General features: G+C 48.7%; 5 protein-coding genes across 5 annotated transcripts; 2 read left to right on the top strand and 3 right to left on the bottom strand.

The window, feature by feature from the left end:
• Positions 1–135: 135 nt before the first annotated feature.
• BDW70DRAFT_147334 (glycoside hydrolase family 32 protein) lies at positions 136–1,656 on the top strand (the record flags this gene model as incomplete). Its single annotated transcript, XM_073738698.1, has 1 exon — positions 136–1,656. The coding sequence occupies one exon, from the start codon at positions 136–138 to the stop codon at positions 1,654–1,656; it is 1,521 nt and encodes a 506-aa protein (XP_073599838.1).
• Positions 1,657–2,851: 1,195 nt separating this feature from the next.
• On the bottom strand, positions 2,852–5,106 carry BDW70DRAFT_169452 (amine oxidase). Its single transcript, XM_073742687.1, has 3 exons — positions 5,030–5,106; positions 4,536–4,967; positions 2,852–4,465 (listed from the first exon to the last, which is right to left on the bottom strand). The coding sequence occupies exons 1-3, from the start codon at positions 5,081–5,083 to the stop codon at positions 2,903–2,905; spliced, it is 2,049 nt and encodes a 682-aa protein (XP_073599839.1). The 5' UTR covers positions 5,084–5,106; the 3' UTR covers positions 2,852–2,902.
• Positions 5,107–6,863: 1,757 nt separating this feature from the next.
• Positions 6,864–9,517, top strand: BDW70DRAFT_147336 (uncharacterized protein; the record flags this gene model as incomplete). The annotated part of the gene is made up of 13 exons (XM_073738699.1): positions 6,864–7,095; positions 7,144–7,426; positions 7,537–7,546; positions 7,580–7,607; positions 7,647–7,681; positions 7,724–7,882; positions 7,916–7,961; positions 7,992–8,047; positions 8,081–8,146; positions 8,183–8,507; positions 8,541–8,614; positions 8,645–9,095; positions 9,252–9,517. 13 exons carry the CDS (start codon positions 6,864–6,866, stop codon positions 9,515–9,517), a joined length of 2,031 nt encoding a protein of 676 aa, XP_073599840.1.
• Positions 9,518–11,357: 1,840 nt separating this feature from the next.
• BDW70DRAFT_147337 (uncharacterized protein) lies at positions 11,358–12,920 on the bottom strand (the record flags this gene model as incomplete). Its single annotated transcript, XM_073738700.1, has 5 exons — positions 11,358–11,757; positions 11,896–11,946; positions 12,020–12,187; positions 12,247–12,402; positions 12,472–12,920. 5 exons carry the CDS (start codon positions 12,918–12,920, stop codon positions 11,358–11,360), a joined length of 1,224 nt encoding a protein of 407 aa, XP_073599841.1.
• A 3,557-nt stretch (positions 12,921–16,477) lies between these two features.
• On the bottom strand, positions 16,478–18,477 carry BDW70DRAFT_147338 (putative MFS lactose permease; the record flags this gene model as incomplete). Its single annotated transcript, XM_073738701.1, has 6 exons — positions 16,478–16,741; positions 16,831–17,261; positions 17,330–17,552; positions 17,628–17,977; positions 18,061–18,274; positions 18,340–18,477. 6 exons carry the CDS (start codon positions 18,475–18,477, stop codon positions 16,478–16,480), a joined length of 1,620 nt encoding a protein of 539 aa, XP_073599842.1.
• Between the last annotated feature and the right edge of the window lie 2,205 nt (positions 18,478–20,682).

Raw genomic sequence — 20,682 nt, forward strand, 5'->3', positions numbered from 1 at the left:
TTTGCGAGAATGGGAATTGTTTAGAAGGCGTGTCCGACGGGGTATAAAAAGGGTCTGGCTTTCACGAAGATGAAGGTACCAAGCTCGTCTGCTACATCCCCTCCTGATATAAAGAAGCCTCCCGATTTATCAGTCATGTTTCTGCCTATTTTGTGTCTCCTTGCCGGACAGGCCCTTGCGGACGACTATCGTCCTGTTTTCCACTTTGTCCCTGAGAAAAACTGGATGAACGAGCCCAATGGCCTGATCAAGATCGGTTCAACCTGGCATCTTTTCTATCAACACAACCCAACGGCTAACGTTTGGGGTAACCTGAACTGGGGACATGCCACCAGCAGTGACCTTGTCCACTGGGCGCATGAGCCTTTGGCAATCACCAGCGAGAACGGCATCGAAGCCTTCACTGGAACCTCCTACTACGACGCCGAGAACACGTCTGGCTTGGGCACCTCGGGCAACCCGCCCTATCTCGCCTGGTACACCGGATATTTCCCTTCCAACGGTACGCAGGACCAGCGACTAGCATTTAGCATTGACGCCGGCGAGACATGGACGAAATTTGAAGGAAATCCTGTTATATCTGCAGCCCAAGAAGCCCCCCATGATGCTACTGGCGGCTTGGAAACCCGCGACCCTAAAGTGTTTTTCCACGCCGATTCTGGAAAATGGATTATGGTCCTTGCGCACGGGGGGCAGAACAAGATGAGCTTCTGGACATCGGTCGACGCAAAACGCTGGTCATGGGCGAGCGACCTTACCTCGACGCAAGTACCAGGTCTACCATCCGCAATCAAGGGTTGGGAGGTGCCCGATATGTTCGAGGTACCGGTCCACGGTACGGATAAGACCACCTGGGTACTTATTTTTACCCCAGCAGAGGGCTCTCCTGCTGGTGGCAATGGCGTCCTTGCCCTGACAGGCTCGTTCGACGGGACGGTGTTCCATCCGAATCCCGTCAACGTTTCCACGTTATGGCTGGACTACGGCCGCGACTTTGACGGCGCACTAAGCTGGGAGAATCTCCCGGACTCAGATGGGCAACGAATCCTAGCGGCGGTTTCGAACAGCTATGGCGCCAATCCTCCAACTAACACCTGGAAGGGGATGTTGTCGTTCCCCCGGACGCTATCACTTCACCAAACTCAGACCGGTCAGTATTTCCTTCAGCAGCCGGTCAGCAACCTCGATACCGTCAGCACGCCATTAGTCTCAGTTAAGAACCAGACAATATCCCCTGGTCAAGTTCTCCTCTCCTCGGTCGGTGGAACCGCACTGGACATCCGTATTGCATTCTCCGCCGACGCCGATACCGTCCTCTCGCTCGCCGTCAGAAAGGCAGGTTCTCAGGAGACGGTCATTCAGTATCGCCAGTCCAATGCAACACTTTCTGTTGACCGCACAACTAGTGGGTTTATTTCATATGACCCGGCGGCCGGAGGCGTTCACACGGCGCCTCTACGACCAGACGCCTCTGGAGTCGTCCAGTTTCGCGCCCTTGTGGACACCTGCTCGGTGGAAGTATTTGGCGGGCAGGGTGAGGTGGTTATCTCGGATTTGATCTTTCCAGACGAGTCTTCGAATGGGTTGGCGTTGCAGGTCATTGGTGGAACAGCCGTATTACGCTCGCTAGAGGTGAGAGAAATATCTCTTGACTAGGTATATTGGCTGTCGCGAGATCTTGAAGACTGTTATAATCTGTGGCGATGTAGCTCTTGCGATTGAAGTTTAGCACGGAGGGATCTGTGGTTGAATCGACTCGGGCGGCGGATAGCCAACCTCTCAGCCTCATCCTGTGCGATTTCGACTATTCTCAGTTTCAATGATGATATATTTAGAAAGATCCCAGATATTGGATTCAGACAGCGAGTTCAATTGAATCGGCCTGAGCCAGTTGTCTAAAGGCATATATAATCTCTCAGTTACTTACTCTGCTATGAAGCTTTATGATAAGGAAGTTCCGTATGGTGCTCCTAAGCTCATAGGTCCTCTAATTGTCTTACAGTGATTAATATCCACATAAATTTAATACAGGAAAAAAAAATGTTATGAAACTATATATCAGAGATTTCCCAGGGTAAGAGCTGTCTTAGGGTCCTAAATATATGTCAATGATACAAACCAACAAAGTTATAACCAAGTCTACTTAAAATAGCAGCTGAGTCTACTGGTTTTGCTAGGATGATATTTTTCAGAGAAGGTGCCTAAGTCTTGGTTAATCTTCGAAGCTTCCTTGATTATTTCTCCAAGGGCCTCGTTTTCTGGTTTGAGGGCCTGACAGGATCCGTACCATACAAAGGGCATACCGTGGTTTAAAGTGGAAATACTTTTCAAGGCTAAGAAAGAATTAAAAGCAGTCCTGGAGAAAGGTAATAGAGCTATTAGTGCAGAGATTTCTAGGGAGAAGACTAGGTATAACTAGGTATATATAACCCCGAGCAAGACAGGATACCTTTTACTAACAACACTATCAATACTATGATATTATCTCATAATCCTAGAAGACGGGCTGTTTTATTGAAGAACGTCTACAAAAATGTCGAAGGTCTGGAAGGCCTTAAAGTATTCCACGAAAAAGGAGAGAAGGGTAGGGAGTGATAAAGAAATAGACAAGGGGTAAGTGGCAATTTAAATGTAGACTATCATCTATTGTGCCTTGGTTACAGGTTGTTTCTGGCCCAAAAATATCCGGGCTAAGAGTTGCCTTAAGCTGGGGATTTTATTCACTATGAGAAAAATATGCAATGGAGCGCAGGTTCAGGAAGTGTGAACTCCACGTAGAATACGCGGCGAGCTATGAGCAGTCACTATAGACACCGGCCAGGAAACAACCAGTAATAGCGCAAGACACGGGATTTTGCCAGATACACCAAAGAAATGAGAATATTTTCGCTTCGACAACTGTCTATAAGCGACAACAAGCATCTGACGTCGATACCACTGTGTCTCCTTCTACCAGCACACTCCGGTTCCTCTCCTGCGTCGAAACAGGAACATCCAGGCCAGGGTTCCCACTGAAGAAGTTGACCGGCTTCAATCCAACAACCATCCTGTCCATTGGCATGACAGGCCAATCTTCAATCCGCGGATTATGTGTCGATCCAAAGGTGTGCCAGAGAACAATGTCCTCGTTACGGACAGAAGTTTTGCTTCCAGGATCGTTGCGGCGCCTTGTGATGGCCGAGTTGATACCCTCGCCGCCGCTTGACTGCATTGTATACTGACCTGCAGGGAACATCTCTTCATCGTCGTATCGGGTTACCCAGACGGCATGAGCGCCGAACTCAGAGCGCTTGGAATGGTAAGAATATGGGTGGGCGAGGAGCATTTGGCTGTATGCGGGAAGGAGTTTGAATCCGACGGGCGTTTTCGTTGTAGGGTTGATTTTATTTTCATTAATCAACTTGAATGACCGGTTCTTAGTGAAGTCTAAGTCGAGACCCGTTTCATCAGGAACAATCACGGAGGTCGTGCTGTAGCCGACGCCCAATGGGTTGTGGATGGATGGGTCATTGACCGGCATGGGATGTGACTCCTCAACCTGCAGAGAGTTGCGAGTATCGCCATCGAGCCAGGGATCCATCCGGAGGCAGAATAGGTGTTGGTGATAGGGAGCGAGAACGCCAGGGCCCACGATCGTCCCGTAGGGAACCTGGTCACCGAGGTTGATTGGACAGGTGGAGAGAATGCCCGTGGCCCGCACCTCGTAGTGGATAGATGCGTCTTGACTGAACTGAAAGGCAAAGATATATTCATAGTTGCTGACGGTGATGATTGTCTGCAGCACTAGGATGCGTGCCCGAGTCACGACGGCGTTCTGTGTGCGGAAGTTGGTGTGTTTCCAGAGAATGCCATCGTCCTGTTCGTGGCAGCAGACCACATTGGGGAGTTTCAGTGGTTCCCCAGAAGAAGTGTTGTGCCAACCATCAAAGTATTTAATCAGGCCTAGGCAGTCACATCCCAGGCGAAGGTTGTTGGCATTGATGCCAGCCCCGTCGCTTCCCAGGTCAAATGCAGCCTTGCGAGGATAAGGCGAGCGCGGGTCTCCATAGGGCACAAACATCTCGGACAGGGAGAGACGGTAGAATAGGCTCCGTCCATCGTAGCAGATGTCGTGGAGCGTCAGACCCTCCCGATAGTTAAACCCTACGCGCATTGTCCACTTCTCCCACGAGATGTGGTTACCCTTTATGGTAAACGACGGGCCTTCTGGCTGGACCACCTGGTAGGGCTTGGTCGTGGTCCGGGGAGGGGGACGCAAGCTCGGATGGTACTCGCTTTCTACTGTGGAGTGGATTTTATTGATATCAAACGGTCGCGCTTGGTCACTTATTCGGTCATTTTGGGCTGATGGGAGGTAGTAGATCTTGATGACCTTTATCTGCTCAGACACCTCTGCGCACAAATCCAGGGGATAGGCATAATAGTTAGCATCCGGATTGTCGAGAAGGCGTAAGTAGAACCAGCACTGGACCGAAGTCAGAAGAAGCCAAGATTTCAGACTATCGAGAGGAACAAATGGGATTTATTAATCGCACCATTGTAACTCTCTCCAACCCGTCATATGTGCCATCCGTTCCATAGGCCCACGGCTCAACGATAACCGTCGAGCTAGGTGGCAACTTGAGCTTCTTAATCTCGTCCTGTACTCGTTGATCCGCCAGACAAGCGGATTCGACGAGTCTCATATAGTCCGAGTCGATGTATGAGTGCCTGCCCACCAGGCGGTCATTCTTGAGTACATCCGTCGAGTCCAGATTTACCAGAAGCTCTCGGAGCTGGTTGGCTCCATCGTTCCCGCGTAGAACTACTTGGACGCGAGAAACACGACCAGGCCGTTTCGCTGCTGGGATGCCACGATGCTCACTCTCTAAGAAGGGCAGCATTTCCTGCTTTGCTGGCTCTTTGAGCGTGATGAAACGAAAGGCTGGCGATTGCCCGGGGAATTGTCCACGAACGATGGTCGCAACCTTGCATAATTAGCAAAATTACTAGCAATGAGGTTGGTCTGATGATGATGACACGGACAAACCTTGGTGATCTCCTCTGGGGAGAGAGGGTCGAAAGGATGCATCCTGCCAGTCATTGTAAAGAAATGCGAAATGTGCGTTGTTTGCTCATGTGAACAGCGCCCGAAGATGATCCTGAGGATCGAGCAGCGATCTTAAATAGACCTGAAATTGCCGTAGATCGGCAGCCTTGCAGAAGAATGTGGGTGGCCCTTGGCTGACCGACTAGTCGGCCCGTTGGCCACGCAGATACGAGGATGTTATCGAAAGGCGCCTCCTGATCGCTAACGTTAAGAATAACCGGGCCCGCCATCTGGCCTGACCGCTAAGGTTAGGGCTAGCCGGGAGTTCACATCCCCTAAAGGTTAAGCTTGTTTTTAGGGCCAGGGAGCGTTAGAAGAAGGGGTCTATTCGCTATCGCCCCCTGTCCAAGACCACCACGTCTTGGTGGCATCTCCACTAGATCTGTTCTACTCCAGTGCTACCGTTCATAGCATCGGCTATTTAGAAAGGAAGGACCGAGCGAAATCGAAGACCAACAGACCAGTCATTCACCCCTCGGTCTCCAAACCATTCTGCGTCACGTTCAATATCTGTTGGCACATCAAAATTCATTACCACCCTGGAGAGGATGACGAATTGGGCGTTCTGGGGCTGCAACGCCTCCAACGCAAGTACCACATTATTTATGGGCGATGTATGCACATCTAATAGGTAGAATATCGAGAATTCAGTCGAGCTGTAGATGAGGATTCGACGGTGAATATTAGCAAACAAACAAACTTAGTTGGCAGTATAATTAGTACTTTGTTGAATGACTGGGGGGTGGCGAATGGCCCGGTCACTACGATCGCCTACTGCAAGATGACACCCCAAATCGTTCCTCAAACGGGAAGGGCTGTAACCTAGCAGCGCGCATCCTTGCAAAGTAACCAGGGTTATGGTGATACGATGCGGCGCGGTCATATATATAGGGGCCCGAGAAGTAGAGTCTCTAAGGGACTAGCAGCTTCCTCTGGGAAGCATATACCACCAAGAAGCCTGATGTGGAATCCTTGTCTGCTACCCAGGGAAATAGTGCTCCAACTAGTTCCCATGCAAGGATCAGGGAGCTATAGCTAGCAGACTGTAAAGTATATAGAGCAAGGCAATATAAATTGGACCACCCATCATGCTCTATCGTGGCAGGTAGATAAGTGCGGGCAGGATGCTGAGAGTCAGAAGGATGGGCATATTGACCAAGTCTGTCAGGACCACCTCGAGGGTCTGTCCAGTCGCACGGACATTCCAGGAATATCCGGCGCGGGCAGATGGTAGCTATGAAGCTCCAGGTTTAAGAGACAAATATAGACCCTGCCCTGAAAGCACTGGGTTAATCGGTCGGAACAGGCGACCACGACCACCGGATGAAAGGGCACTCCTTTCGAGTCGTGAACCCTAAAATGACTCGCGACATTCCTGCCCCCGCATAAGTCAAGAGGGAGCAAAACAACAATTTCTAGACGAAAGTCAGTCGTAATGTATGGATGCAGGTGTGTTCTTGGTTGAGGCTCTGAGGCCTTCAACTAGATTCTATTGAACTTCCCACTCAGCCGAAAGGCTAACCTTGGTGAGCTAAATCCTGACTATTATACTGCCTGTCAAATAATAACCTAAATCCTCATTTCAGGTAATTTGTGAGGTGCTGGGTGCACAGCCTTGCAGCCTTGCAGGAGGACGTGGCTTTTACCCCTCTTCCCTCAGCCTCAAGAATTTTGCTTCGCATTCTCCTGTCCTTTCGGCTGTCTTTCTGCTATGGCTTGAAGATTCCGTCTTCAAGAATTTCTTATTTGGCCCTGTTCCTCGCCCTGGGCGACCATGACCTCTTTAGCGCGCGACGACTACACGTTTGCTTGGATATGCGCTTTGCCGCTGGAGATGGCAGCAGCCCGTGTCATGCTGGATAAAATCCACAGTCCCCTGCCCAAATCATCCGCCGATCCGAATGCTTACGAAGTTGAGGAGATGAACAGCCACTATATTGTCATTGCCTGCCTACCAGCTGGCGTATACGGAACAGTCTCTGCTGCAACCGTTGTGTCGCGCATGCGTCTAACGTTTCCTCCGCTTTAATATGGGCTGATGGTGGGAATTGGAGGCGGGGTTCCGGGCAAAAATAATGATATTCGATTAGGCGATGTGGTGGTCAGCAAGCCAGTTGGAAAGTATAGTGGAGTAATACAGTATGATTATGGCAAGGCTGTTCAGGGCGGGATACTCGAGCCAACAGGCACCCTGAACAAGCCGCCACACGCTTTCTTGACCCATATGGGTCAGCTTGAGGCAAAACAAATGATTGAGGGCAAGGCTGCGCTTTCTAAAATAGTGCGGGAAGCCCTAGAGAAGAACCCTGAAATGACAGAAAGATTCGCGGCCCCAGAGTACTACACAGATCGTTTATTCTACTCCTTCTATCATCATACATCCGGGGAAGACACCTGTGAAAAATACGATGAAAACAGCTGATTAAACGACAACCACGCGAGGCCAGGACGCCATATGTCCACTACGGGCTGATTGCATCTGGGGGTTAGGTGATGAAGGACTCAGAAACACGCGACCGTCTAGCTCGACAACATGGGATATTCTGCTTTGAGATAGAGGCAGCAGGCCTTATGGACGAACTACCTACACTTGTAATCCGGGGGATATGCGACTATTGCGATTCCTATAAACAGAAACAATGGCAGGGTTATGCAGCTTTAACAGCAGCTGCCTATGCGAAACTCTTGTTATCAATCATGCCTGTTTGCCGAACATGTCGAACAGGATCCAATGCCTCGGAGCGCAATATATTGCGGCACTGGATGGTCTCGCTAGAACGAAATCCAAGATTTGTTGGTCGCCAGGATGAAATATTGAAGTTAGAGAGACTGCTCACAGCACCAGATGGGCCTAAGAGGGTTGCAATTACCGGTTTAGGAGGGGTTGGAAAGACACAATCAGCCCTAGAGGTGGCACATCGCATACGGAACCAAGACAGGGAGTGCTCTGTATTCTGGGTCCCCTGTACTAGCTATGCGATGATTGAGCAGACCTTCATGAATATTGCGCACATACTTGGACTTCATGAAGTGAAACCAGCAGAGGTGAAAGAACAGGTCAAGCTGTACCTGAGCTCTGAGCGGGCAGGAAAGTGGCTGCTAATTCTTGATAACGCGGATGATGCAGAAATGTGGTTAACAACAACCCCAGCCCTTGAAGAGATCCTTCCCCAGAGCGAACAGGGCCGCATTCTCTTTAACACCCGCAATGGGGAACTTGCGGTGGAGCTCACGTCACCAAATGTTATTCAAATCCCAGATGTGGACAAGAAAACAGCTCATGATATCCTGAACAGGCTAGTATTACAAAAAGACCTGCTCCAGGACCCTGTCATCACAACTTCTTTCCTGGAACAGCTGGCATACTTTCCATTGGCGATTGCTCAGGCATCAGCATATATCAATAAAAAGCGTCTAAGTCTGTCTCTATACCTTAAGATTTTACAACAAGAGGAACGAGACGCCGTGGAACTCCTTAGTGAAGACTACAAGGACTCAGGACGCTATAACGATATTCAGAACCCTGTGATTACTACCTGGTTAATATCATCAAAGCAAATTCAGCGGCAAAATCAATTAGCAGCAGACTATCTATCTTTTATGGCCTGTCTTGACCCACGAAACATCCCCTCATCACTTCTGCCTAACCAACTAAGTGACAAAAAGAAACTTGACGCCTTAGGCCTTCTAAAGGCGTACTCGTTTACTCAATGCCAAGGCACACAAATAAGCATGCACAGACTTGTGCGTATTGCGACCCGGAACTGGCTGAGAAAGAACGGGCTTCTTAGTCCCTGGATACAAAGGGTCGCTGATCAATTGGGGAAACTCTTCCCGGACAGCAGCCATTATAACCGAGGGCTGTGGCGAGAATATCTCCCCCATGCATTAGTACTTGTGCATGAAAATGAGTTTATTTTACAACTAGAACAGTACATGGAATTGGTTGAGAATGTTTCAGGTTGCCTTACAAGTGATGGGAGGTATTCCGAGGCAGAGATACTATGTAGCAAGCTCATGAGGATAAACAAGGAGAAAGATAGCTATGAGCATCCAGATACTCTGAACAGGATGGCAAATATGGCATCAACCTACTGGAGTCAGGGCCGATGGAGCGAAGCTGAGAAGCTGAATGTGCAGGTCATGGAGACAAGAATGGCAGTACTGGGAGCTGAGCATCCGGATACTCTTCGCAGCATGCATAATCTTGCCTATACATACAATTCGATATGTAAAAACACAGAAGCCTCAGAGTTAATGGCACAGTGCGCTACGCTTCGTGCCAAAAATATAGGCGCTACCCACTCTGAAACATTGTCTTCCAGCGATGCTCTTACGGAATGGCAAAAGCTGGACCGTCATGAATCATTAAGGCCAGGCAAAGGCCGAAGGTTACAGGCCTTGAAGCGTGTTCTGGGTTTTAAGTAGGGATTATTGTACTCAAATACTCTCCAATATTCTGCTATTCTACTATTTACTGACTCGTGGAAAGGAGCGCCTAGATACAGAGCTTCATGAACTATTCTACTGGATTAACCTGAATCATGCAGTAAGTCCAGTGCGATTATACGTGGGACTTTGGCCCTCTTTTAGCCTTTACCCAGTGGTACACACGCATAGAATGCCTGCAATAGATTATCTGGAAGAAGTTGTTCCGCCCCAGAATAGAGTCTAGTCCAGTTTTGTTTTAGAGTCGCAGAAGCAAAGAATGAGTCTGCTATGGTGAAATTAGTTCTCAAAAATCCTATAGAGGCTATGCACGCTGTGTTCAGCGGTATTATAGTACTAGGTTGAACGACAGTTTTTTGAATTATGTATTTTTTCTTACAAGCCCAGTAGATGTTGACCGTAAGCGACTACCTCTCATACATGCTACTTCCTATACTGATATCAATAACTTTCAGTTACCAGGGTCTGGCCGAGATTTCTGCCTGTATTACATGCTTGGGGTCGTCTCTCCTAGCGCTTAATTAGAGGTGACAAAGAAATATTTTCCAGAAAACAAACTTGTTAAACGTGGTCGGTCGTCGAAATAGCCTGTCCCATGTCTGATTACCGCGGGACGCGTAGTGGGCTTGTTCCTGGCCAGTTCAACATTGAAGTCTTTTTTTTCTCTCGTACTTACTCTGTCAAGGAAAGTGGATTATAGGCTCAGCCATATTCAGGATAAATATATTCCTATAGTCACTACATATCTTCAACATCAGTTCAAATGCAGTGCATTTTTCAAATATCGTGGTGCAATATCAGTTTTGAGTAATTTTTCAAGTGGTGGATTCAATATTAACTGCTTAAAGATGAAGATGAAGACTAGCATGCAATCAGCAACTGTGAGTGAATGTCCAAGTGATAGGCCCATAGCTGCGGTCTAAGCATTAGCCGGCTGAAGGTGAATGTGATAAAATGTGCTCTTAACCAATGAGGATATCTTATTTTTCGAACATTCAAGCCCTGACAGAAAAACCTTATGCTTTGCTAGTCAATTACTTCTGCACAGCCGTCCAGAACATATGCATTTGGCATTTCGACCTGGATTATCTTGCTTCTGATCCTGGAAGCCACCATAGTGTCTTCTGGTTAGTATCTACGTATCAAGATTCATCATGCACGTCATCATAACATTGAAGAGCTGTAATACATCTTCCTGCGAGATAGCTGAGCCCTTATCCCGAGGTTCGTCGTATAAAAGTATAATATGTAGGTGTCTGTAATATAGTAAATGCAGAAATCTTTGCTATTGTTGAAAGTCCCTATTGATGGTCTAAAAATCACTCGGCTCATTGAGAAAGGTTCCTCATCTAGCGGCGTCCTTGTTGAATTTTATACGGCCTTTTTCGGCTGTACGCGTGTCTGGTGTGACAGGCGCTGAAGGCCTTTCCGCCGCCTTTCGTGCTCTGTAGAGGTCGAAGGGGCTATCAGCCCGTCTGCTGAGGCATTACGCATGCTGGCAGGTTTGGTAGATGAATGGGTGAGACTGGAACGGGAGGTTGTGGTAAGCTGTCAATATGCCGGAACCTCCAGTATGCACCAGTTAGGCGCTCTGCGAAAAAGGTAAATACTGAATACTTACACGCTGAGTTCAGCCCTTTCAGTCCTCCATCATACTCAACAGGGCCTGCTGATATTGACAACCTAAGGGTTTGGCTGAGACATCCGGCTGAGGTGCGACAGAGATTTGCTTAGACATGGGTAATTCTAAGATAAGTGGCAGCATATATTATAATACAGGTGCTATTCAGTGGATGACACCAAGTGTAATGTGTTGTCATCACGTCTCGCGCGGACTGCTGGCAGGTCTATGTTCACCCGGTGAATACTCAGGCAGAGATGCCCGGTCCTGTTGAGCAGCCTGATAGCTCGGCGGCATCAGTTCAGCCTCAGAAACAGCCTTGAGACGCTCTTTCTCCTTTTTCCGATGGCGGATATAAAGCGGTATAAGTACGAAAATTACTATGCCGGCAAACCCGCTTCCAATACCAATACCAGCCTTGTCTTCAGTGCTGAGACCATGTGATTCTGATTCTGCCTCTTTGGCATAGCAGGTTTTCGAGCCATTCGATATGCTTATGTTTTGAAATATTGCTTCTTCTATTGCATCGCAGTCAAGGGCCATGTCGGAGTTGATGAATATGCCGTTGGAAGCCCGGCGTAGATTGGGTAGGTTGACACTGTTCGAATAAAGCTTAGTCAGGAAATGTCACTGACACATAAACTGGAGAGATTCTGGAACTTGCCTTGAGATATTTCCGCGTAATTCGAGTTTACGGACTCGATGTAAGGGAAGGTCAATGGCAAGTGGGTCAAACGCGTTTACTTCCAATGTCATGTTTGTGTCGATCATCTCGGGCATGGAGAGGCTAGGAGCAACCATTTAAGTGTCAGCATAGCAGGCAATATTCATGTCCGGCTCGAGTAACAAGAAGTAAATACCTTGCAATGTTACCAAATACTTGGAAGAGTCCATAGACAGTGTCAAGGCGAGGGAATGCAAGGTTGAGCGGTGGTCCACCGGCCGTTGTCAATTGGAAACCCTTAGAAGAATCATATGCTGGTGAAGTTTCCAAGCCTACAACACTGGTTAATTCTGGTACAGCTAAACTGTTTCAGTCTGGATCAGTTTGGCTCCGCGAAAGGACACGGTAGTCTGCAAAACCCACGTTGATATCCTTCCCTCCAGCTCTATATAGGTTGCCGATTCGAGCGACAAGAGATATAGCTCTAAGGATGTCACTGGCGATAAGCTGCCACTGCATCCGTCCATATTACAAATCCTAAGAGTCTGATGGACCGATTGTAATGAGTCAAGTCGTAAGCTAGGCCGTCTCCATCAGCCCTTGTAACCTCAAAAGACGTGGTCCAGCCACAAAGCCACAAGAGCCTACCTCGAGAGATCTCCAAAGAAAGACGCATCCTCTGCATGCTGGAGTGACCTCAGATCCACATCGTACGCGTAGTCCACTTGGACCGAACGACCGACCAAACTCAATTTCGGGGCCGAAATGTTTTTTGTATAAAAATAAGACTCGAGATTCAGGCTGCCATCAATGTGCTCGAGATCTGGAAACGAGACTGAGTTCCCTGATGACGTGACAGGGCGCGCCGTAGAGTCCACGGTCGCATATACATACGCAGCGTCTGCGGACCAATAAATATCACCGCTGATGTTCCGGATATTGGGTAAATAGAAAGAACCAGTGTAGTCGCTCGAGATATGAATGCTACCATTTATGCTTGTACATTCGCTGGCTATAGTATCAAGGGTGGATTGATTGGCGATGTAGTAGATATAATCGTAACCATACAATGACTCTGGGGTGCAAACCTGGGCCATGACCGACACTAGCTAGTCAGTATTTCTGCGACAAGAGCATGAAATAGACAAAATACAAAATAAAAAAAGAAAAGAAATCAACCACGGACGATATACGAAACTTACTAGTTACAGTGAAGACTGATACAATGACAAGAGACAGCCTCCAGTTCATGGAGGACGTCATACTGGGCAATTAGGATTAATGTGCCATCCAGTTATCCAACACATAAAAAGATGAACAAGTCTCATCGAAGGGGCAGGCCGCTCCTTTGTTAAGCAGTGTCAACCCTGCCAAGACCCGGGGTGCTGGTGCCCTGAAGCGGGGCATCAGGTTTAAACTAATCAGAGCTGCGCAAGATAGGGTCAATTCTCTCGTTCGGATATTGTTCCTGCTAAGAGCGAGCTATGGTTACAGTGACTTGCACATGAGCCCCTTTTCATCTTTTATTTTATTACCCAGTTCCCACCAATTTGCATGCGCATACACAAACAGGCAATGAATTTACAATCTACTCTAGCTGGCAACAGAATCAATATATTATTGATATGAATGCCAGTATTAGGATAATAAAAACGTCAAACAGAACCCAATGTAATCGCTGCATGGTAGATATGATATGCGGGTGTTCAAATGGCTATCGCCGGCCAAACTTATACATTATCATGTCAATAAGAACTATTTGTACTGTGGCCACCTTTTTTTGGAGAAAAAAATATAAGGAATATGGCACAAGAATCATGATTGTTCGCTCTCACATGAACTTCTCCCCTATCCGCTGATTTCTGACTTTAGGGCGCTCTTTTTTACTCTAGTTGGCTCTGTACACCACTAGCCTCTGCATGGACCGCAGAGCCTTCGGTTTCCATGCATTTTCGAACATCGTCATCCGATTCACCACGTTGTGCAAGGCTCAGCCCAGAATGCACGTGCAATGGGGCTTGTATCCGGCGGAGTTGAGGTAGGAAGCTGGATTCTCATGAGCTCTGGCGACGTTATACGGGAATACCTGAAGAAGAATGGAGATTTGGCATGCAAAGAGCTGAGAGTGTTCTGCAAGAACAAAAAGCCAGTTCAAGATGATGTTGCTTATGATAAGAGCGAATCGGATGAGCTGGTGTATTCTTGGCTCAGTCTGGAGGAAATCCTGGGCCCCAAGGGTGTAGCCTGGCTCATGACCGGAATCCAGATAGCGTAGGCCTATGGGACCTGGTGCCGCCTTGATGCCGACGTGCAAACTCTGCAATTTCCTTCTAGTGATGCTCCAAGAAATTATGACAACCCGAAGTTCCTAATTCAAAGGCAACAACTGTCGCACCCCGATTTCAACGATGTCCAATGAATCTTCTCTTATATACCTATCTTATGGTGATTAAAAGTGAGTGACAGGTCACAGATCTGTAAGCTACAATCCTAAGTCAACCCCGGTGTCTGCCTTGTTGACAATGGAGAAATAGGCATACCATGAGCTGAAAATAGTCGACAAGAAAGCAGGAGAATTTCGCTTTTACAGATGGTGATTTCTTAATCTTCTTCCTCCGTTAGCCTAGCCAGGCCTTTCCCGTTCATCTTGGGACGTATGCTGAGAATGTGAACATGGATACTTATATCCAAATATACAACCTAAAATCTGAGTGGCACCAGTGAGGGTTTAAAAACTTACTTCATCGAGTACTTGATATATTGAGACCCCTACTAAAGCTGTAGCAACCTGTTAAGATCATGGAAGTGCAGAAAATGCCAAGTTATGGTATTAACCTAATAAAGCCCGTGTCAGCTTGACCATGCACAGAGAAGAGATGTAATGGCCCGAGTATATTTTTATCAAGAAGCAGGAATGCCTAAACACAGTTGTTCACTATCCTCTCTTGTACATTGACAACAGAGACTCTATACTCTCTTCTTACTTGTTTTGACATTGGCGCACAGAAAAGTCCGGAAAGATTTGCCAGCAATATCAATTTTTCTCGAACCTCTATCTCGTCAAGTTTTCAGACTTGCTCTTGTACAAACTCCGAATATTCTTGTTGCAGCAGGAGATCATTGCACCCTGGATCCAGGATCATCGATGAAGTCTTATCGTACGTGTCAGTGTCAGTACCACCATTGGCAGTCCTCCTCGACAGTATAGTAAACTGCGCTCGCGCTGGACCAGTTCAAACTTTTCCAATCGCCGGTTCAAGGATCAACGTCCTCCTGTACTCTTGATCTCTTGATCACACCCATCCCGCATCTCCTGTACTTTCAGGTTGGCTGAAGAAGATCGGGCTTCTGTTGAGTTTCGACAGTGGTCTGATTGGTGTTGGATACTTGTGAAGCCAGTCTGGCTCAGACTGATCAGCTACTTCTTCCTCCACTATCACAAGAGCAGTGATTGGAACCATGTGGCCCATCCGTAGTCAGGACGACCGAATGTTTTTGGAAGCATTCGTTGATGCAATGCTTCGTTGGAAGCCACCGTAGATGCTGCAGGTATCAATGACTAGGACTCGGTCAACATAGCTAAAGCACTGCAGAAGCGGCACTGCGTATTCAGGTTGATGACGATGACAGAGACACCTTACCACTGGGCTGGTTTTGTGACGTGTGGGCTATGGAATCTACCATTGCAACATTGCAGATGGTAAAGAGCTAGATAGCAACAGGTCATGTATAGGCAAAAGTTTTCGCCATTTTTTTTAAAATAGACTAGACTAGAAGTCCCTTGAGGTCACTTGCGCTGACCAATAAAGCTGCAGTAATAGCCTGGGCATGTTCGACTCACCTCCATTATTCTCGACCAGATGGACCGTCCGCAGGACCTTCAGACAAAGGGCAGTCTGCGCTAGTCCGCACAGAAAGCTGCTGTAGCCATGGGGGTCTAGGGATATCTTAAGGCAATAATCAAACAAGAGTATCACCGTATCTAAGGAGTGGCACTGGGGATTTACTGGTCAAAGGACCCGGGTCATATAATGGATTACATCTAGTAGCAAAGTCACTGCTGCGTAGTGATCCTAAGGTTCTTCAGTATCAGGGGTGAAAGTTGGTTCTGAGACCAAAGACCACCAGCCAAGGCTAAAATGAAAAACACTGCTTATGCTCTCTCAGACTAACGGGACATTACTGCGTCATGATTCCTGTACGGTGCGGATAGAGTGCTAGGCGTTAACCGAAGACTAAGGTTCTGGTCTTTGTCTAACTAGGAATGATGGAAAAAGGTCATTAAACTGAAGAGAGGGGTTATAGCATCAGATTTAGCTTGGATTCATGGTTTCACAGTACCAGATACAGTCCGCTAGCTGGAAGTAATATGGCTGGCTAGTAGTTGATGGTAATCCGCTTCATCTACTGGAATGTTTCTGACAGCGACGGTGATGGAGTTTCAGATACGAACCTCAATCTCAGAAGTGAACTTAACTAAAGCCTGCCTCTCTTCGGGCAAGACTGCATTTTACTCACCTCATTTTTGTAGTGAATATATACAGACTGCCGTTTCCTTAGGCACATGCTTGTAACCTTATAAAAACTCCACTTATTTACCAGGCCGACTCGACAAAGGGACTCCAATTCATTTTATGGGAAAGAATATAGACATCTACCAACTTCTAACCTCTATAATCTCGTCTCCCGAGATAAAAATCTCCTCCTTATCCAGACTCGCCTGCACAGGTCGTTTTTGTTGAAAGATCACCGTCAACTCCTCGAGCGTACGCTTACTCGTCTCCACAAACAGGAAATAGATAACCAGCACTTCAAATGTGCACCAAAATATAAAGAGGAAATAATACTTCCACCCGATCCGCGTGAAGGCGATTCCTGTGACAAAGGTGTTGTAGAAGGAGGCAATGTTAATGAAAAACTACCTCCTTGGTTAGCCATGGCCATCATGACAAGAATACTTGACACGAATGAAATCGGGACCATATAAAGAGAGGAGGGTGTACGTACATTATTCATTCCCATCCCCTTTGCCCGGCTCTCATACCGCAAACACTCCACAGGGTACATGGCCTGGTTCGGCGTCCACCCGGCCGAATACACGAACCCAAAGATGAAAATCATCGCGATCTGCGCGCGCGCTGTGACGCTGCTTTTTGCGACGACTCCGCCGCCATCTCCGGCAACTTGGACGTTCGTCGCGTTCAGCGCGGTGATTATCGCGAAGAGGAAGACGATGATCGAGGTTGATACGAGGAGCTGTGGACGACGCCCGACGCGGTCGGTGATCAGGGCGCCAAAGATCGCGCCGGTGAACTGTACGATATTCTGCAAACCCTGCAGCAGGAGCTGTGTGTGATTCGAGGATATGCCGGCGCCCGCGAGCATTTGCGGGTAGTAGTAGGAGACCGGGCCATTGCCAGACCATTGGCCGAAGAAGGCTGCAGATCACTCATTAGCATACCACTTCCTCTGTTCATGCCAGAAGCGAAGGACCGGGGGTAGGTACCCATGAACACAACAAGCATAGACCGGTACCGCGTCTCTCGACTATCAAAAAGCTCCCGGTAGTCCCACCACCGCTTGTCGGCGCCGACGTTGGAGATATCCTCGACCATCTCGCGGTACTCGAGCTGCACGAGAGGAGAGTTCCGGTCACCCTCGCCGTGGTATTCGGCGAGCACGCGGATCGCAGCCTCGTGTCTGTCGCAAGAGATAAGCCAGCGGGGGCTCTATGGCATCCGAGTGATTAGCTCCTCTTCATGCTAACTCGGCGAGTCCAGGGCAAGGATGGTGTAGGTATATACCTCCGGTATAGTAAAACAGAGCAGCAAGACCAGCCCGGAAAACACCATCTGCAACCAGACCGGGATGCGCCAACTCTGCGTCCCGTCAATCATGCTGGTGCGCCAGGGGATAAACGTCCCCGGGATGCCGCCGCCAAACCACAACACATTGTACAAGCCCGTCATGGCACCGCGGTACGCCGGGTGTGCCATCTCTGATACATATGCGGGTCCCGCTGTGGCAGAGGTTGCGACGCCGAAACCGAGCAGAAACCGGCCGGCCATGAACCCGCCGAGGTTGTGACATGTTGCTTGCACAATAGTGCCGACTATGATCCAGAGCGCGCCGATAGCCATGCCCATGCGGCGGCCTGCTCAGTCAGTACTCGAAAAGCCAGGCTCCGGGCAAATAATAGAGAGAGGAGAGCAAAGGTTCAGGTAAGGTCGAACGTACCTCGAAAATCCGTAAACGGGCCGGCAAAGAACGAACCGACGATATTCCCGATTGTGTAAATGGCATACACGATGCCCGTCGTCGAGGTCCCCTCTTCCAGATCGAAACCAAAGTACTCGCGGTACTGTCTGTAGCTGTTTATCGACCCCATGAGCGAACCGTTATAGCCGTTTATACACGAGTTCAGCATGGCCACGCCGATACACCAGTAGAGCTAATCAATCTATGTCAGATTCTCTTTATCCATACAAGGCCGGCTCAGCTGAGATAGAAGCGTACCTTCAGCATCCTCTTGGTGAGAAGCTGCGGCTTCACACGGAGTGTGGCCATGTGAAGCGCTGCATTGTTGACACTAAAGACGCCCTTATCGGCGTCTCTGGAGATGGTCGTCTCGAATCCATACGTGCGTCTCTCCATGCCGACCTATTGACCGACCATACCAGCTGGGTTTGGATCTGCTTCCCGGAGTGAATAATTGCAGGGCTGAAAGCAGCGGAAACAAGGAACAGGAGGGGTGTGGGGTGGGACCGGTAGAAGGCGATTGACCTGATATATAGGGCAGACTAAAGGATAAAAGGGAACTCATGACTACAGACCAGCCGGCAAAAATCGCCCACGAGTGTGGAAGGATTGCACCTCGCGTAGACTGCAAGGATTCGTCTCCGAGCAGAACAGGGACTAGACTCGACCAGGCACCCGAAACAAGAGAAGACGGGGGAAGGAAGGTATCCTGCTGGAATTGGGTTTCAGGGCCTAGCGTGCATAGAGATGGCGGGAGAAACGCCTGGATGGAAGGCTCTGTACCTGAACGCCTCTCCGTCGCTAAACGGGTATGGCTGGAGTTTATATCCGGCTAGGGGAGCAACCACCATGTAGTGGCTGAATTTCGTCCAGATGCTTACTGTATGGTATGACAGGATAGAACTGAATGAGAAACTACCGTGTATAATTGAGAGTGCCTGTGGCAGCGCCCGTCTGCTCCACAGACTCAAGTGACATGCGCGACGCGGGTGACTGACGCAGCGTGGAGCGAGCGGAGGAATGTCGATGATGCCTTAATTCGGAAAAAATCCTTTACCCCGGCCACAGGACGAGGCCGTCTAGGAGACTAAGACCTGATCTTAGTGTAATCGTGGCTTGGCCATTGCTCGGATTGGATGTTCCTGGCAGGATTGGTTTCGGCCAGGTGTGACGGCCCTCCACCAGTGCCTCGCTCATTTCACTAATCAATGGGGCGTCCCTTTAAAGCTTCCTACAATTGCTCTGATCCCTGAGGCCAGGGCTAGTTTCAAGATTGGGGGCTGAGGCGTTGGCCTGGCCGACGTTCTGGCCAAGGGTGGAGCTGTTAGGGCTTACTAGAAGACGACGCAGTTGAGCATGAGCCAGTCTATAGTGCTGCGATCGGAAATGAGATCTCATCTGGCTGAATTGGACTCTCAGACCTTTAGTGAGAACGAGACTGGCCCTAATTCAAACCGGAGGCCCGCCCTCGTATTATCCCATACAACAGCTGTACACTAACCCATCTTCTAACCGATCAACTCTATGACGGCCATCTCTCTCCATTGACAACAAACAAGCTAAAAATATACTTTCTCCACTCGGTCAATCGGTCGAACCCGGCTCATCCTGATTAATATTCCCCCAATCCCAGCATACCCCCCGCAAAAACCGACCTCCCGTCCCGGCAAACGACGAACTAAGCCTGGTTGGCCTCTCTATCTGACCCTCCCCTTCCAACTTGTTGAATGAGAGGACATGCTACTCTCATGAGCACGGGTCACCCATTATACGACCGCCTGAAGGGTGTACAGAATCATGAAAGACCATCTCGACAGGCGTATGCGTCGTCGGTTCGTCCCGGCCGCGGGATCTGGCGGTGCACGGTTGCCATGCCGGCGACCGGCCTTCGTCATAATCGTTGAACATGTTGATCTCTCAAAGTGTGCTCAAGGGTGTGTGGTAGTGAAGAAGGTGACGTCACCCGTGTAGTGGCCGTTCGCGAGACAGTCGTTCATTCGCAGCAGATGAATTCAGAGAGGTGGACAGAGAGGTGAACGGCGCGGATCTCCCTCCGGGCGGAGGTCTGGTCCGATGATTTTTGGGCTTGATTGTGGAGGTAATGGTGGGAAGTAGGTGTCGGTAATTCCGTTGTTGGAGAGATCGTGCCTCTCATCGGCCGTTGCTCCGTAGGGAGAATTGGGAGATGCGGGGGGCCCAGAAGGATGGGACCAGAGATTGGGCCCGTGACTGCTGCTTGGGCATCCTTAGGACTGCCTGTGCCGTCAAGGATATGGTAAAACTATAAAATTTGGGATCAGGAAGACAATTTGAGCCTTCTCTTGGCTCAGAAGGGCCAATTTGGACAACCACCTCGGTAGTTCTGTTACCGGACCCTGAAATCATTTACGCAGACTCCTGGAGGAGCTGCGCGGGCATATCCGACTTAGTTTCTTTTATCCTAATCCGAGATCGGTATATAGATCACAGACGAGAAGACTGGCTGATGATATGTTATGCCCTCTTCTTGTGCTTGACCGCGTCCCAGCGTGGGTGGTGCGAACAATTGTTCTATGAAACGAAAAAAAAAAAATAAAAATCAAATAAAATCAAACAAAAGAC

The sequence above is a fragment of the Aspergillus foveolatus genome (genome assembly GCF_047715535.1).
Source record: "Aspergillus foveolatus strain CBS 279.81 unplaced genomic scaffold BDW70scaffold_4, whole genome shotgun sequence".
NCBI classification, from domain to species: domain Eukaryota; kingdom Fungi; phylum Ascomycota; class Eurotiomycetes; order Eurotiales; family Aspergillaceae; genus Aspergillus; species Aspergillus foveolatus.